Source organism: Syzygium oleosum, unplaced genomic scaffold, assembly GCF_021117445.2.
Source record: "Syzygium oleosum isolate NSW1041296 unplaced genomic scaffold, Sole_v2.1 Sole_v2.13, whole genome shotgun sequence".
Lineage (NCBI taxonomy): Eukaryota > Viridiplantae > Streptophyta > Magnoliopsida > Myrtales > Myrtaceae > Syzygium > Syzygium oleosum.
Window position 1 is genome coordinate 3082186 of NW_026607497.1, and position 14820 is coordinate 3097005.

The 14820-nt window shown below is 43.2% G+C and overlaps 1 protein-coding gene and 1 pseudogene across 1 annotated transcript; both read left to right on the forward strand.

Moving 5' to 3' along the window:
* Positions 1-1657: 1657 nt before the first annotated feature.
* Positions 1658-2582, forward strand: LOC115687701 (G-type lectin S-receptor-like serine/threonine-protein kinase At4g27290). Its single transcript, XM_030613340.2, has 2 exons — positions 1658-2450; positions 2566-2582. Exons 1-2 carry the CDS (start codon positions 1658-1660, stop codon positions 2580-2582), a joined length of 810 nt encoding a protein of 269 aa, XP_030469200.2.
* Positions 2583-2591: 9 nt separating this feature from the next.
* LOC130139609 (G-type lectin S-receptor-like serine/threonine-protein kinase SD1-1) lies at positions 2592-4286 on the forward strand (annotated as a pseudogene).
* The last annotated feature ends 10534 nt before the right edge of the window (positions 4287-14820 follow it).

Consider the following 14820-nt stretch of genomic DNA (forward strand, 5'->3'; position numbering starts at 1 on the left):
TCATTAGTCAGAATACCTTTCGTAAAGGAATTCTCAAATTATTTAAGAATTCATTTCATAAACAGATTCGCAAGGCAACACAAGTAACATTTCATAATACCTTAAAAAAAAAAACACTTATCAAACCATTCACAGATAACCAAACAGTATTAAATGTACGATCTAGGTTTTTATGTAACAAACACACTATTTTGTAACTCATAATATATCAAATTCTGATAACTTTTATGCCAAGAGTTTAAAAATTCAATGACGCACCACTCATCTAGGGTTGCAAAATCAAACAACGTAAGCTACTCGAGCCGACGAACTCAAAATCTTATCAATTAAGCGAGAAAACGATATCACAATCAAGAAGAGCTCTACTTTAACAACGACTTGACTATATTAAACTTATTCGTCAACAAAACAACTTCTGTGCGCCAAAGAAAAGCTCAACCATAGCAGAACATTGATTGTTGTCTGCTATGCGCAGCTCATACATCAAATTTGGTCGCGCCACAATTCTCTCCACTGTACTATGATTTAAACGAGCTTAATGTCAAAAGAAAGCATCTTCGAAGTACTAAAGGTCCTAAGATTTTCCGATCCAATCTAGCTAGCAATCGACAAATTTCGGCACGGAAAAGCTGCTGGTCGAGTTACTATACAGCATATTCCAAGGATGTCCAAAAATAAATTTCTCTCAAACAGGAAATATCCATAAAATCCTACAAGTTCCTAGGGATGTGAGGAACCTAATTATCACCATTGAACAGCTCAATATCGACCGGAGCGTCATCATCGAAACCAACATAGCCAGGTCAACAAATTTTATTCCTAGAACAAAAACTAACTTGCAAGAGGAAAAAAACAGGAAGGAAACACTTACCAATCACATGCAATAAGCATATTCGGCATCAATCGATGCTTTTCGACCAACAGCAAGGCATTTCACGGAAAATAAATGATTTGAAAAATATTTTCCAAAAAATAATTACTTATATCGTTTAGAAAAATTAGTTAACGAAAAATACTTTCATCATCGATAATAATTTATACCTAATTATTTTCGTGGGCGGTGAAAATTTTTTCTATTCATTTATTTTTCTAAATGATATAAGTGATTATTTATTGAAAAATATTTTATAAATCAATCATTTTTTTGCGAAACGAATACATCCAAGACATAAAAATGGTCTTATGGGCTTAAGTGGTTGCTTGGGCTTGTGGGCGTGGCCCAACCTTTACAACACACGTTACAAAATCGCTTCCTAGTTGCCAAACTCGTGTTGTCACGTCTTCGTTTAGATTGAAAAATAGGCCCTAGGGACCAACTCCATCATTAGTCCTGCTTGGGGAAGATTTGTTAGTTGTCACCCTGTCTCCGTCCTTAGACTGTAATTGAGTCGTGAACGGACGGTTATGACTTTCGTGCATTGCGTGAATAGACATCATTAGTCTCCCGATAAAAACACTTGACAGCTTAATTTGGTCGTCTACATTCCATGACCCTTGATTTCTTATCCCATTGGGAGTTGCTAGTGATAAGACTCGGCTATAAAACTACAGAATATCCTATCCGGTGGGCTTCAGCTTGATATTATTGGTGAGAACCTTTGAGTTTAAAACTTTTCATCGAGAGGGAGGAGCTAGGGAAAAATTAACAGAAGGCTTAATGGCATTGGAAAAGCTTCCATGGTCCATCTTCTTTTACTCTGTTTATGTCATGTTTGTGCTGAACTTGTCGATCGCATCTGATACCTTAAGTCCAGGGCAGTTTATTAAAGATGGGGAGAAATTGGTCTCTTCGAGCCAAAGCTTTGAGCTTGGCTTCTTCTCTCCAGAAAACTCCAAGTATAGGTACTTGGGGATATGGTACAATTTTAGTCCTGAAAAAGTCGTTTGGGTCGCCAACAGAAACAACCCGCTCACTGATTCAAATGGTGTTCTCACGTTTAGCGATGAGAGGAATCTGGTTGTTCTCAACCAATCAAAGAGTATCATCTGGTCTTCAAATTCATCCAGGGTTTTAAGAAACCCAGTTGCACAGTTGTTGGATTCTTGTAACCTCGTCGTTTCAGAGAATACCAGCTCACACTCTGGTGAATGCTCATGGCAGAGCTTTGACTATCCAACTGACACCCTTTTAGCTGGTATGCGAATGGGATGGAACCTCAAAACTGGTTTCGAATGGCATCTGACTTCTTGGAAAAGCACGGATGATCCTTCATCTGGAGACTGTACCTACGGAATAAATGTTAATGGGTTGCCCCAATTTGAAGTGCTCAAAAGAGGCTCCACAAAAACATTTCGAACAGGGCCATGGAATGGAGTCAGTTTCCCGGGAACTCCAGTGATTCAGATTACCTTTTACAGGCCGATGTTTGTCTACAATGAAACAGATATATATTTTGAATTTCAATCTTCAAGGGATGATATCATCACCATATTCGCATTGAATCAGTCTGGTCTTATGCAACGTTTTCTAAGGAACAAAGAGAGCTCTACATGGGATGTCATGGTCCTGTTTCCCCGTGATCCATGTGATAACTATGGACAGTGTGGTGCTAATGGTGTCTGCAGCAATAACAAAGACCTAGATGCCAGTGCTTGCAGGGTTTCATGCCCAAGTCCCAAGAAGAGTGGCAAGTAAATTCAACCAGTGGGTGCATTAGGAAAGCTCAGTTGAATTGCTCTCGTGGAGAAGGCTTTCTAAAACTTTCGACGTTGAAGCTACCTGACCAGGTAGATTTCTTGGTAAAAAAGAATATGAGCATTGCGGAGTGCAAGGTGGAGTGTCTAAAGAACAGTTCTTGTACGGCTTATGCTAACTCAGATGTTAGTGAAGAAGGGAGTGACTGTTTGATGTGGTTCGGCGATCTCATTGATATAAGAGAATCCGATCAAGTCAACTACAAACAAAATTTCTATATAAGATTACCCGCTTCTGAGTTAGGTAGATATGCACATAGTGATTCAGTTAACAATCGCTTTTCTACGCTGCGATGATCTTGCTTTTTTTTTTTTTTTTTTTTAATTGTGGACATAGTAAATGCTGGACTAATCTTGATCTTGTACCCAACTACTTACTACTCGTTTGCTAGTCCTTTTGCTGCACTAGTTGTGGTTACATTCATCAGCTTATGAACATATTATTTTCTGAAATTAGTTGCTGCAATATTTTACTTATATTCTTCAGCTTATGAGCATAATATTTTCTGAAATTAGTTTACACGCTTTTTCTTGGCTATTCTAGATTCCATCCGCAGCCCTGTCAATAAGAAAATACTGTTGACTGTCATAGTTGCTTCAGTCATTTCTGGATTGTTCATAGCAGGTGTAGCATTGAGTATTATGTGGAAGAGCAGAATGAAAAGAAGAGGTAAGCTTGTTCCTAATCCAGTCCCCTTGTTACTGAGAAGATTTGTGTTGAAGTTCTGCTGTCGGGCCATGACCAATTGAGTATCACTTCCATGTGATGGATAGTGTTCATCCTTGTAGGCTTGCAAAGTCGGAAGGAAGACATTGATTTACCATTATTTGATTTTTCTACCATTGCCATTGCTAGTGGACATTTCTCGCAGACCAACATGATAGGACGGGTGGCTTTGGGTCAGTCTACAAGGTAATGAGCTATGAATTTGTGAGGTTACAGAACACGAGAAGCTTATGTTATTGAAAAAAATGCAGGGGATTCTCTCCATAGGTCAAGAAATAGCGGTGAAGAGGCTGTCCAAAAGTTCAAGACGAGGTCTCGAAGAGTTCATGAACGAAGTACTCCTAATTTCCAGACTTCAGCATAGGAATCTTGTTGGACTTCTAGGCTGTTGCATGGAGGGGGAAGAAAGAATGTTAATATATGAGTATATGCCGAATAAAAGCTTGGATTATTTCATTTTCGGTTCGAGCTCCTTGATCCTTTCATTTCCTTTTCCCTCGACCCCCATGACATCATTCTGTATGTCATTTGTGCCTCTGCATGGACATACATCCAAATGCTAATCGAAGTATTTTCTTTGGAGTGCCACAGCTCAAATGTTAAGACTTACATGACTGAATGTGTGCAGATAATGACAGAAGCTTCTTATTAGCGTGGAAAAGTCGCTTCGACAGTTTTAGGAATTGCAATAGGACTTCTCTATCTTCATCGAGATTCAAAACTACAAGTCATTCACAGAGATCTCAAAATAAGCAACATATTGTTAGATGTGGACCTCAATCCTAAAATCTCAGACTTTGGCCTTGCAAGAATCTTTGGAGGCGATGAAAGAGAAGCAAGAACGAGAAGAATTGTTGGTACCTAGTAAGTTTCTCATCTTGATCAATGAGCAACTGTTTATGAACTTTGGGCAAATTTGAGTCGTGATATTCTTAATGCAGTGGCTATATGTCCCCAGAATATGCTTTTAACGGAAAATTCTCCGTTAAATCCGATGTTTTTAGCCTTGGTGTAATTTTGCTAGAGATAGTAAGAAGCAAAAGGAACAGAGGGTTCTGCCATCCTAATCATCAACACAACCTTCTTGGGCATGTAAGTAGTACAGTATGGTTGTATAAACCCATCGAGGATGTTCCCGGCAATGTGCAATTTTTAGAATTTTAGATCAGTTTTCTCGGCGCATGAAGGTAAAAAGGATAAGAAGATTGTGTACACGAATCTGTTGCTTTCTCGCAGATTGAGGACTGTTTAGCGCAGGACGAGGGCTACAACAAAGGATTCAAGTTTTTATGATTCAGTGGCTCAAGCAACTTGGTGGAAGCCTTTTTATTGAAGTTCATTGCCAATGATTATTTGTAGAGAAATAACATTGACTCTCTAGCCTTTTATATGAGCAAATTGTTATATTTACTGGTTTACTTTATCCTTATATGAAACCTGGATATGAACTCTCCCAATGCAGAGTATCTATTGCTTGGTCTTAGCTAAATGTGTAACGCCCCGGGTCCGCTACTGTACACATACTATCCACTTTACGCCCCATTTGGCCCTCACGGTTTTGTTCCTTTAGGCTTTGCTCAGAAAACATGTATGTACAAATAGAGAATCCCGAACCTTATAAGCCAGTCTAGGACTCCCCCCTAGGCGATGTGGGACAAGAGAGGCTCCCCTCTCCTTCCCAATCATTGATAAAAACTTGTAATGACCCAAGTCCGTCACTGTACACATATTATCCGCTTTGGGTCCAGTGGGCACTCACGGTTTTGTTCCTCTAGGCGAACGCGTTTGCACAGATAGAGAACTCCAAACTTTATAAGCCAGTTCAAGACTCCCCCTAGGCAATGTGACAAGAGTGGATCCCTCCCCTTCCCTGCACACGTTTGAGGACCGAGGCGCGAACACACCGCCATCCCTCCTCCTCGCACACCGCCGCCTAGGCCGTCACACTCTCTACCCTTTATGGGCACAGCGCCCTCGTTGTGGCCCCACATGCGGTCGGGAGTCGACTCTCATACCACCTGTAACGCCCAGGGTACGCCACTGTACACATATTGTCTACTTTGGGCCCTACTCGGCCCTCACGGTTTTATTCCTCTTGGCTTTGCCCAAAAAACGCATATGTACAGATAGAGAACCCCGAACCTTATAAGCCAGTCCAAGACTCCCCCCCTAGGAGATGTGGGACAAGAGAGGCTCCCCTCCTTCCCTGCACACGTTCGAGGACCGAGGCACGGACTCACCGCCATCCCTCCTCCCCGCACACCGCCACCTGGGCCGTCACACTTTCCACCCCTTACGGGCACAGCGCCCTCGCTATGGCCCCACACGCGGTCAAGAATCGGCTCTGATACCACCTATAATGCCTCGGGTCCACCACTGTACACATATTGTCCGCTTTGGGCCTGGGCTCTCACAATTTCGTTCCTCTAAGCTTCGCTCAGAAGACGCGTATGTACAGATAGAGAACCCCGAACCTTATAAGCCAGTCCAGGACTCCCCGTTAGGCAATGTGAGACAAGAGAGGCTCCCCCCTTCCCTACGCACCTCCAAGGACCGAGGCGTAGTCGGCTCTAATATCACCTGTAATGCCCCGGGTTCACCACTGTACACATATATTGTTCGCTCTGGGCCTCATTGAGCCCTCACGATTTTGTTCCTCTAAGTTTTTGCCTAGAAAACGCGTATGTACAGATAGAGAACACCGAAATTTATAAGCCAGTCCAGGACTACCCCCTAGGTGATGTGGGACAAGAGAGGCTCCTCCCTTTCCTGCGCACGTCCGAGGACCGAGGCGCAAACGCATCGCCATCCCTCCTCCCCGCGCACCGCCGCCTAGGCCGTCACACTCTCTACTCCTCTCTTTCCCCAATCTTTACCTGTAATGCTCCGGGTCTGCCATTGTACACATATAGTTCACTTTGGGCCCCGCTGAGCCCTTACGATTTTGTTCCTCTGGGCTTCGTCCAAAAAACACTTATGTACAGATAGAGAACCCCGAACCTTATAAGCCAGTCCAGGACTCCTCCCTAGGCGATGTGGGACAAGAGAGGCTCCCTCCTTTCCCTGTGCACGTCCGAGGACCAAGGCGCGAACGCATTGCCATCCCTCCTCCCCGAGCACTGTCGCCTGGGCCGTCACACTCTCCACCCCTTACGGGCACAACCCCTTCGTTGTGGCCCCACACGCGGTCCGGAGTAGGCTCTGATACCACATGTAATGCCCCAGGTCTGCCACTGTACACATATTGTCCACTTTAATTGGGCTCCACTAGGCCCTCACGGTTTTATTCCTCCAGGCCTGTACGTTTAGATAGAGAACCTCGAACCTTATAAGCCAATCCAAGACTCCCTCTAGGTGATGTGGGACAATAGAGCCTTCCCCTCTTTCCCTACACACATTCAAGGACTGAGGTGCGGACGCACCGCCATCCCTACTTCTCGCGCACTGCCGCTTGGGCCGTTACACTACACTTATTGTCATCTTTGGGTCCCACTGGGCCATCACGGTTTTGTTCCTCTAGGCTTCGCCTAGAAAACGTGTATGTACAGATAGAGAACCCCAAATCTTATAAGCCTGTTCAGGACTCCCCCTTGGCGATGTAGGACAAGAGAGGCTCCCCCTTCCCTGCGCACGTCCGAGGACCGTGGCATGGACGCACCGCCATCCCTCCTCCCCGCACACTGCCGCCTGGGCTATCACACTCCCCACCCCTTACGAGCACAATGCCCTCACTGTGGCCCCACACGCGATCGAGAGACGGCTCTGATACCACTTGTAATACGTCAGGGTCCGCCATTGTACACATATTGTCCGCTTTGGGCCACACTGGGCTCTCACGGTTTTGTTCCTATTGGCTTTGCCAAGAAAACGCGTATGTACAGATAGAGAATCCCGAACCTTATAAGCCAGTCCAAGACTCCCCTCAAGGTGATGTGGGACAAGAGAGGCTCCCCCTTCCCTGTGCACGTTCGAGGACCAAGGCGCGGACGCACCGCCATCTCTACTCCCCGCGCACCGCCTCTTAGGCCATCACATTTTTCACCCCTTACGAGCACATCGCCCTTGCTATGGCCCCATACGCGGTCAGGAGTCGACTCTAATACCACCTGTAACGCCCCGGGGTCCGCCACTGTACACATATTGTCTACTTTGGGCCCCACTGGGCCCTCACGATTTTGATCCTCTGGGCTTCACCCAGAAAACGTATATGTACATATAGAGAATCCCGAGCCTTATAAGCCAGTCCAGGATTCCCCCTAGGTGATGTGGGACAAGAGAGGCTCCCCCCTTCCCTGCGCACGTCCGAGGACCGAGGCGTGGAAGCACCGCCATCCCTCCACCTCGTGCACCGCCGCCTTGGCCGTCACACTCTCCACCCCTTACAGACATAGTGCCCTCGCTGTGGCCCAACACGCAGTCGGGAGTCAGCTCTAATACCACAAGATGTCACACCCCAAAACCTATCAAGATGGAGGGATGACACAGCCGTCCTTCCACCCGAAGGACTTAGCCTTAAACTATATCAAGTAATCCAACTCCCGAAAGTCCTCACGGCAACGCTCTCGCTCTAAAGGCTACTAACTAAGGAACCTGAAAAGATTGGAGAAAGAGAGGGGTAAGCAACCACAGCTCAGTAGTGCGTATCTCTTCTAAGCAGATCGAGCAACCACTATGCATGAATACATAAAGCCATACCAAAATCTCATAATTCTACTCTTTAATATACATATCAAATCAAATACGAGTTGTTTCATTTCAACAAGACTTTATACAATTTAGAAAATACTCATTTAAATCATCATAAACATCAATGGTTAAGTCTGTTGATCAACCTCTATTATAAACCACGTCAATGGTCCATTCCATTGGCTAATCTCAAATCACACATCAGTAGTCTATTGCATTGATGAATCTTATATCACATCACATGTCAATGGTCCATTCCATCGATCAATCTATTGCTCAATATCTAACCATGGTCACGACACAAAGCCTTGTGACAAGGCTACCAAAATCCCCCCTTGGCAAGGTCTCTACCTAGAAAGCCGATGGCTCGGCCAAGTAGGATATCCTAACCCAATATGAATACCCCCAAACCCCTCAATGGGTTCATAGCGATATTGAGCACAAAAACCCAAATCCTCCAATACCATAAATCCAATTCACAATCAATATCACCAATTGATTTCACAAAACAAAACACATAATCTTTCTCAACTTCGTTCGTCAAACTGAACACATTTCACAAACCAAGTATATGACATTTCACAACTCAGCTCAACCACCAGAAATCCTTTTCGTAAAGTATTTCTCAAATCATTCGAGAACTCGTTTCTTAAACCATAATACATTTCACATTCCCATTTCATAAACTAAGTTCACAAATCAATATATATCTCATTTTGCAACACTATTCCTAAAACATATCTTAAACCATTTACAAATATCAAAATGTAGTAAATGCCTGATCTATATTTTTATGCAACAAACATGCTCTTTCACAACTCATAATATATCAAACATCTTTTTCTTTCATCACATGAGTTTAGAAATTTATAGAAGAGATAACACCACTCACCTATAATGCCTAAAACCAAACAACAACGCTCATTCGAATTGACGATCTCGTAATCCCTATCAATTGAACGAGAATCGACGTCAAAACCAAGTTACACTTAATTGCTAAAAAAATGACTCCCACGGGCCCACAAATCGCTCGTCCAAAGCAATTATTCAAAGCCGTTTGCAACGCGGTTCTTAAGCGCAAAACTCGGACACGCCATAACTCTCTCTACCGAGCCCGGTTCCAAGCGACCTTACGTCAAAAATAAGATCTTTTGAAGCACTAGAAGACCCACAACTTGGCCGTCTCAAAATCGAGCCAAAAACCAACGAAATTCAGTCCGAAAGCCACTGGCCGCGCACTGTTCACCACACACGTTCAACTTCAAAAATTTGTTTCGGGCAAACGGTAAGTCCAAATTAAGATCCGTAAAATCCTGTGGCTCAACAATACCCTAAACTACCAATTCTATATATATACGCCACTCGACAACTCAAAAATAGGATTACACGGCTGAATTTTACCAAACTCCGAAATTTGAGCCTTAACTGGAAAAATACTCCGATTGGACGAACGAGGGGCATGAGTACTTACCAGGAGTTGCGATACCAAGTCGAATCGGCTTGGCGATGCATCCATGGCATCAACGTGCAAAGCCCTTTGATGCCGAAACGCGATAGAAAATTTGACTGAACAAGAAAATTCGACAGAAGAACAATTCGTCCTCCAAATATGATTATCAAATCAAAAATATTCAAAGTCTGCTGAAAAGAAACCCTAAAACAAGTTTATATAACCCCAAACGAAGCCCTACTAGGATTAGGAAACATCAAAACGTAAAATTACGAAACTACCCTTTACTAAATTAACCCATAAAAAAATACTAAAAAAATAGAAAAACCCATCTAAACAATCTCGAATCGCGAAAATCCAGACAGAAGAACAATTCGTCCTCCAAATATGATTATCAAATCAAAAATATTCAAAGTCTGCTGAAAAGAAACCCTAAAACAAGTTTATATAACCCCAAACGAAGCCCTACTAGGATTAGGAAACATCAAAACGTAAAATTACGAAACTACCCTTTACTAAATTAACCCATAAAAAATACTAAAAAAAATAGAAAAACCCATCTAAACAATCTCGAATCGCGAAAATCCATCGTTAGTCACGGCCGAAGGCGGTGAGTATTGATCAGCACGCCGTTTCGCTTCAGCCGACCAAATTTGACTGAACAAGAAAATTCGACAGAAGAACAATTCGTCCTCCAAATATGATTATCAAATCAAAATATTCAAAGTCTTGAAAAGAAACCCTAAAACAAGTTTATATAACCCCAAACGAAGCCCTACTAGGATTAGGAAACATCAAAACGTAAAATTACGAAACTACCCTTTACTAAATTAACCCATAAAAAAATACTAAAAAAAATAGAAAAACCCATTTAAACAATCTCGAATCGCGAAAATCCATCGTTAGTCACGGCCGAAGGCGGTAGTATTGATCAGCACGCCGTTTCGCTTCACCGACCAAATTTGATGAACAAGAAAATTCGACAGAAGAACAATTGCGTCCTCCAAATATGATTATCAAATCAAAAATATTCAAAGTCTGCTTTGAAAAGAAACCCTAAAACAAGTTTATATAACCCCAAACGAAGCCCTACTAGGATTAGGAAACATCAAAACGTAAAATTACGAAACTACCCTTTACTAAATTAACCCATAAAAAAATACTAAAAAAATAGAAAAACCCATCTAAACAATCTCGAATCGCGAAAATCCATCGTTAGTCACGGCCAAAGGCGGTGAGTATTGATCAGCACGCCGTTTCGCTTCAGCCGACCAAATTTGACTGAACAAGAAAATTCGACAGAAGAACAATTCGTCCTCCAAATATGATTATCAAATCAAAAATATTCAAAGTCTGCTGAAAAGAAACCCTAAAACAAGTTTATATAACCCCAAACGAAGCCCTACTAGGATTAGGAAACATCAAAACGTAAAATTACGAAACTACCCTTTACTAAATTAACCCATAAAAAAAATACTAAAAAAATAGAAAAACCCATCTAAACAATCTCGAATCGCGAAAATCCAAATTTGAGCTCAATCCGATATCGTTGATTTCAAACCCGCCGATTCGTCTAGTCACATAACGGGTCCGCCGGTCCCCATTAGGTTAGGTGCATCACCCTTTCTCCTCCTTCTTCTTCTTCTTTCCCTTTTTCTTTTTCCTCTTTCCTCTATTTTCTTTTCTTCCTGTGCATGCTCTCGGCTTCTTATAACAGAAGGCATCCACTTTTTGCGTCTTATTTTCCTTTTCCTTAATTATTTTATTTTTGTGGGTTCCACCATTTATATTTTGACCGGTCAAAAATCTCAACTATTATATTCTACCCTCCTTAAAAGAAATTTCGTCCTCGAAATTTGAACTTAGCTTAACCATCAAACAAATGTGGATATTTGCGTCTTTCCTCCTCCTCAGACTCCCAAGTAGCCTCGCTGTGCAATTTTGCCATTGGATCTTCATATATGTTCTCAATAAACTTCTCTGCTTCTTTAAACTTACGAGCACATTCCAAAGGTCTACCATTCTTCAGCTGTGCCACTGATAAATATCAGTTTTGCTTTCTTTTCTATTTCAGGTTTATCATCACCCCCAGAATTATTCGATCGAAAAAAGTAGCTCGTAGTTCTTTCATATAAGCAGCAGAAATAAAAACCAGTCTAACCATACTTGCAAAACCTTCAGTTTTCAGTCCATGTCACACCCCAAAACCTATCAAGATGGGGGATGACACGGCCGTCCTTCCACCTGAAGGATGTAGCCTCAAACCACATCAAACAATCCAACTCTCGAAAGTCCCCACGACAATGCTCTCACTCTAAAGGCTACTAACCAAGGAACCTGAAAAGATTGGGGAAAGAGAGGGGTGAGCAATCACAGTACAGTACGTAGTGCGTATCTCTTCTAAGCAGATCGAACAACCACTATGCATGAATAAATAAAGCCATACCAGAATCTCATAATTCAACTCTTTAATATACATATTAAATCAAATACGAGTTGTTTCATTTCAAGCTTGGACTCTATCAGTTGACAATTGATGATGGCGACAATTCTCATTCACCGGATAGGAAGAGGGAATAAGCAAATACCTGCAATTATTTGATGGTTAAAGTAAGTTCAAATTTTGAGGACGAAATTTTTGTAAAGAGGGTAAAATGTAATATTTGGACTTTTTGATCCAAAAAAAAAATTTGATCGATGAAGCCACTGAAGAAACGCTTGAGAAGAAAGAAGCTTGCTAGACGACTTCTCTTTGATGAGAGTGCAAATGATGACCATTACATAAGTATACTGACAAAGTTAAAGTAGCAATTCGGTGGTCAGTTCACAATGGAAAGGATGGTTACAGACTTGACAATAGCAAGGGAAATCATGATTCTAAAGTTAATACATCATTGGTTATCACCGTGTGTCCTTATGTACTTGTATATGTATGGAGGCCACAAGACATCGTCACATATACTACTTCTAGGAAGTCAAGAAGGAGTTGAGAGAGTTGTTCGCCTTAAAAGCAAAGTCTTGGATTGCAAGGTAAAAAAAAAAAGGAACTTTGAAGAAAAGAGAGGATTTGAACGAAAAGATGGAGATAGGGAGAAAAATGGGACATGTTGGATGATGTCCTTCCTACTTCAGATAATTTGAAGGATGAACCAAGATCAAGTGTCTTTGAGGAGCACTCAGGGTATCATGCATTACTCAAAGATCATAAGACTGGTCAGGGTTTACTAAACAATACGGGATAAGGATACTAGGAGTGCCATAACTTTCGTACAGCGCTCACTTGAGTGACATAACTTTTTTTTTCGCTCAATTGAGTGCCACATCGGAGTAAAATAGATCATTTGAGTACCATTTCTGACGAAAATAGATCACTTGAGTGCCATTTCCGGCAAATGAGCTGATGTGGATTTTTTAATTAATTTTTCATCCGATGTGGATTTTGTTAATGTTAATGTTATTTTATTTTATTGATTTTTAAAAAATTTTATTTTTCTTTTTATTTCTTATTTTTCTTTTTTTATTCAAGGTTGGCGAGGGTCGCCGGTGACCCTTCCCGGCGGCCGCAAAGGCTCTCACCAGATCCGACGAGGCCGCCTCGCCCGTAACTGGGAACGCCCTTAGCATGCCCATCGCAGCCTCACCGGCCGCGGGCGCGGCGGCGAAGACTCTCGCCAGATCCGACGAGGCCAACCCGCCGCTTGCCCGCGGCCGCGAAAGCCCTTGGCGAGGTGGCGAAGGCTCTCACCAGATTTGGCGAGGCTGCCTCACCCATGGCGGTGAAGGCTTTTGCCAGATTTGGCGAGGCCGCCCTACCCACTGCCGGCAAGATGGCCTTCGCGGCCTCGCCAGCAGCAGGCGAGGCCGCAATGGCCTCGCCCAGGGCCTTCGCGGCCAAGGGCAAGGCTGCCCTCACCCAATCTGGGCGAGGCCTTCACAGCCGGCAAGGGTTGCCGGTGACCCTTGCCGGCATTGAAAAAAAATTTGCAAAAATAAAAAAAATTAATAATAAAAATATTCAAAAATTCAAAAAAAAAAAATTAAAATATTGTCCACGTCAGCTCCGGTGAAGACACGTTGGATTTTCCAGCTGTCAAATGGCATTTGGCACTCAAGTGAGCGAAAAAAAAGTTATGGCACTCAATTGAGCGCCGTACGAAAGTTATGGCACTCCTAGTGTCTTTATCCCCAAAAATACCAAAAGCCTTGGATCCTTTCGCTAACTTATTTAAGTAGCATGTCACTGCCGAGGGTATTGTCTTGTTCAAACAAGCAAAAGATGTAGCTGGCAGCAAGAAGACCGATAAGAAGGATGTAGTTGACTTGCAGGAACAAGTTTTTGTGGGGAAAGTGATCGAGTTACATGATAAGCACCTAAGGAGGCTTTCAATGTCTTTAGCAACGAGAGTGTCGGCGGAAGCTCAAGTGCAAGTAACCAAAAGTGGAAAATATGTGTACAGTGGCGGACCCGGGGCATTACAAGTGTGACAGCCCAAGCGGCGGTGCGCGAGGGAGAAGGGATGGTGGTGCATCCGCGCCCCGGTCCTCGGACGTGCGCAGGGAAGGGGGAGAGCCTCTCTTGTCCCACATTGCCTAGGAGGGAGTCTTGGACTGGCTTATAAGATTCAGGGTTCTTTGTCTGTATATACGCGTGAGGGCCCAGTGGGGTCCAAAGCGGACAATATGTGTATAGTGGCAGACCCAGGGCGTTACAGGTGGTATCAGAGCCGACTCCCGACTGCATGTGGGGCCACAGCGAGGGTGCTATGCCTGTAAGGGGTGGAGAGTGTGATGGCCCAAGCGGCGGTGCGCGGGGAGGAGGGATGGCGGTGCGTCTGCGCCTCGGTCCTCAGACATGCGCAGGAAATGGGGAAGCCTCTGTTGCCCCACATTGCCTAGGGAGAGTCTTGGACTGGCTTATAAAGTTCGGGGTTCTCTATCTGTACATACGTGTTTTCTTGACGAAGCCTAGAGAAACAAAATCGTGAGGGCTCAGTAGAGCCCAAAGCGGACAATATGCGTACAGTGGCGGACCCAAGGCGTTACAGAATGAGTCCAACTACACTTTCAGTGCATTAATCAAAATAGTAAGAGTAATAAATTCTACTGTCCTCATTTTATAATATCCTTAAGTGATTGTCTGAAATTGTCAAATATGTAGTTGATTGACCAAAAGAAAAAAGGGGCCAAATCATGTATCGTCTCATGACCGCCGATATCCAGCCGAAGAGCCCAATAGCAACTTGTGAGAGATAGGCCTCAATGG